General features: G+C 37.5%; 1 protein-coding gene across 1 annotated transcript; it reads left to right on the top strand.

The window, feature by feature from the left end:
- The first annotated feature begins 550 nt into the window (after positions 1–550).
- On the top strand, positions 551–877 carry LOC141691817 (uncharacterized). The gene has a single exon (XM_074496570.1). It carries the CDS (start codon positions 551–553, stop codon positions 875–877), a length of 327 nt encoding a protein of 108 aa, XP_074352671.1.
- Positions 878–1,279: the final 402 nt, after the last annotated feature.

The following is a 1,279-nucleotide window of genomic DNA, read 5'->3' as shown; positions in this document are numbered from 1 at the left end:
GGGTCCTCATTTCCTAACCCCGAGATTGAGGGCATCACAAGTTAACCTTAACATCACACAAAATTAAATATATTTATATGTATATTATTATTACTGAAAATACCAAGTGCATATATACATAAACACGGGCTAGGGTTTCATTCTCACGTGTATTAAAAATTATGGACAACACCACAAGAATGATTCTTGAAATCATGCAGGCGTAAGAAGAAAATCAATAGAGCATGAAGTATGAATCAGAATAAGTGCTCATTACCTTCATCATCAACAACATGGAGCTGACTCTAGCCCGCGTCACGGTGGTTCTACAATGAATCATCGTGTAATTGATCGTAGTAGGGAAAAAGGTCATGCTAGAATATACCGTGATTATTTCTGTGATACACCTACATATACAGAAGCATAGTTTCGTCGAAGATTTCGGATGCGTAAATAACTGTTTTACGCATTGAAGAAGCAATTACAACTCACGATAATTATTTTACTCAAAGAACTGATGTTGTGAAAGTTCGTGGACTATCATCACTACAGAAAATGACGGCTACTTAGGATGTTTGCATACAGAACGGCAACCGACATTGTAGATGATTACATTCGAATTGGTGAGAGCACAACAATAGAGAGCTTAAAAAGATTTGTTAAAGCAATAGTTGAAGTTTTTGGAGCTGAATATCTAAGACAGTCAAATGATGAAGATGTGGCTAGATTGTTAGCAGAAAATGAAGAAAGAGGCTTTCCCAGAATGTTGGGTAGTATTGACTATATGCACTGGAAGTGGAGGAATTGTCCAACTGCTTGGCAAGGTATGTATACAGGTCATGTTCATGAACCAACTATTATATTAGAAGCAATAGCTTCAAAAGACCTGTGGAGTTGACACTCTTTTTTTTGGATAACCGGGAACATTAAATGGCATTAATGTATTAGATCAATCTCATCTATTTGAAGATTTGGTAGAAGGCCGTTGACCTGAAGTTAGGTATACCGTCAATGGACATGAATATAACTGAAGGGTTTCGAGCACATAAACGCAACGGAAACAGTAATTAAAAACGTGAAAAAGCAGAATTTTCGAAATCCGCCGCAGGATCCATGCGAAAAATAGATATTTAATCCGTATATCAGATTGTTTACCTTAAGAAGCTTTACAAATTGGTTGACTAATGAAGATCCAAAGCTTGTTCAATCACCACGCATCCCGCTCTCGCGATCTACGCTCTATCGGTATCCACACAAATGCTTGAACTCAAGGATTGGATGTGTACTAGCACAAACTCGT

The sequence above is a fragment of the Apium graveolens genome, chromosome 10, assembly GCF_009905375.1.
Source record: "Apium graveolens cultivar Ventura chromosome 10, ASM990537v1, whole genome shotgun sequence".
Classification (NCBI taxonomy): domain Eukaryota; kingdom Viridiplantae; phylum Streptophyta; class Magnoliopsida; order Apiales; family Apiaceae; genus Apium; species Apium graveolens.
This window is presented reverse-complemented; position numbering and strand designations above follow the sequence as displayed.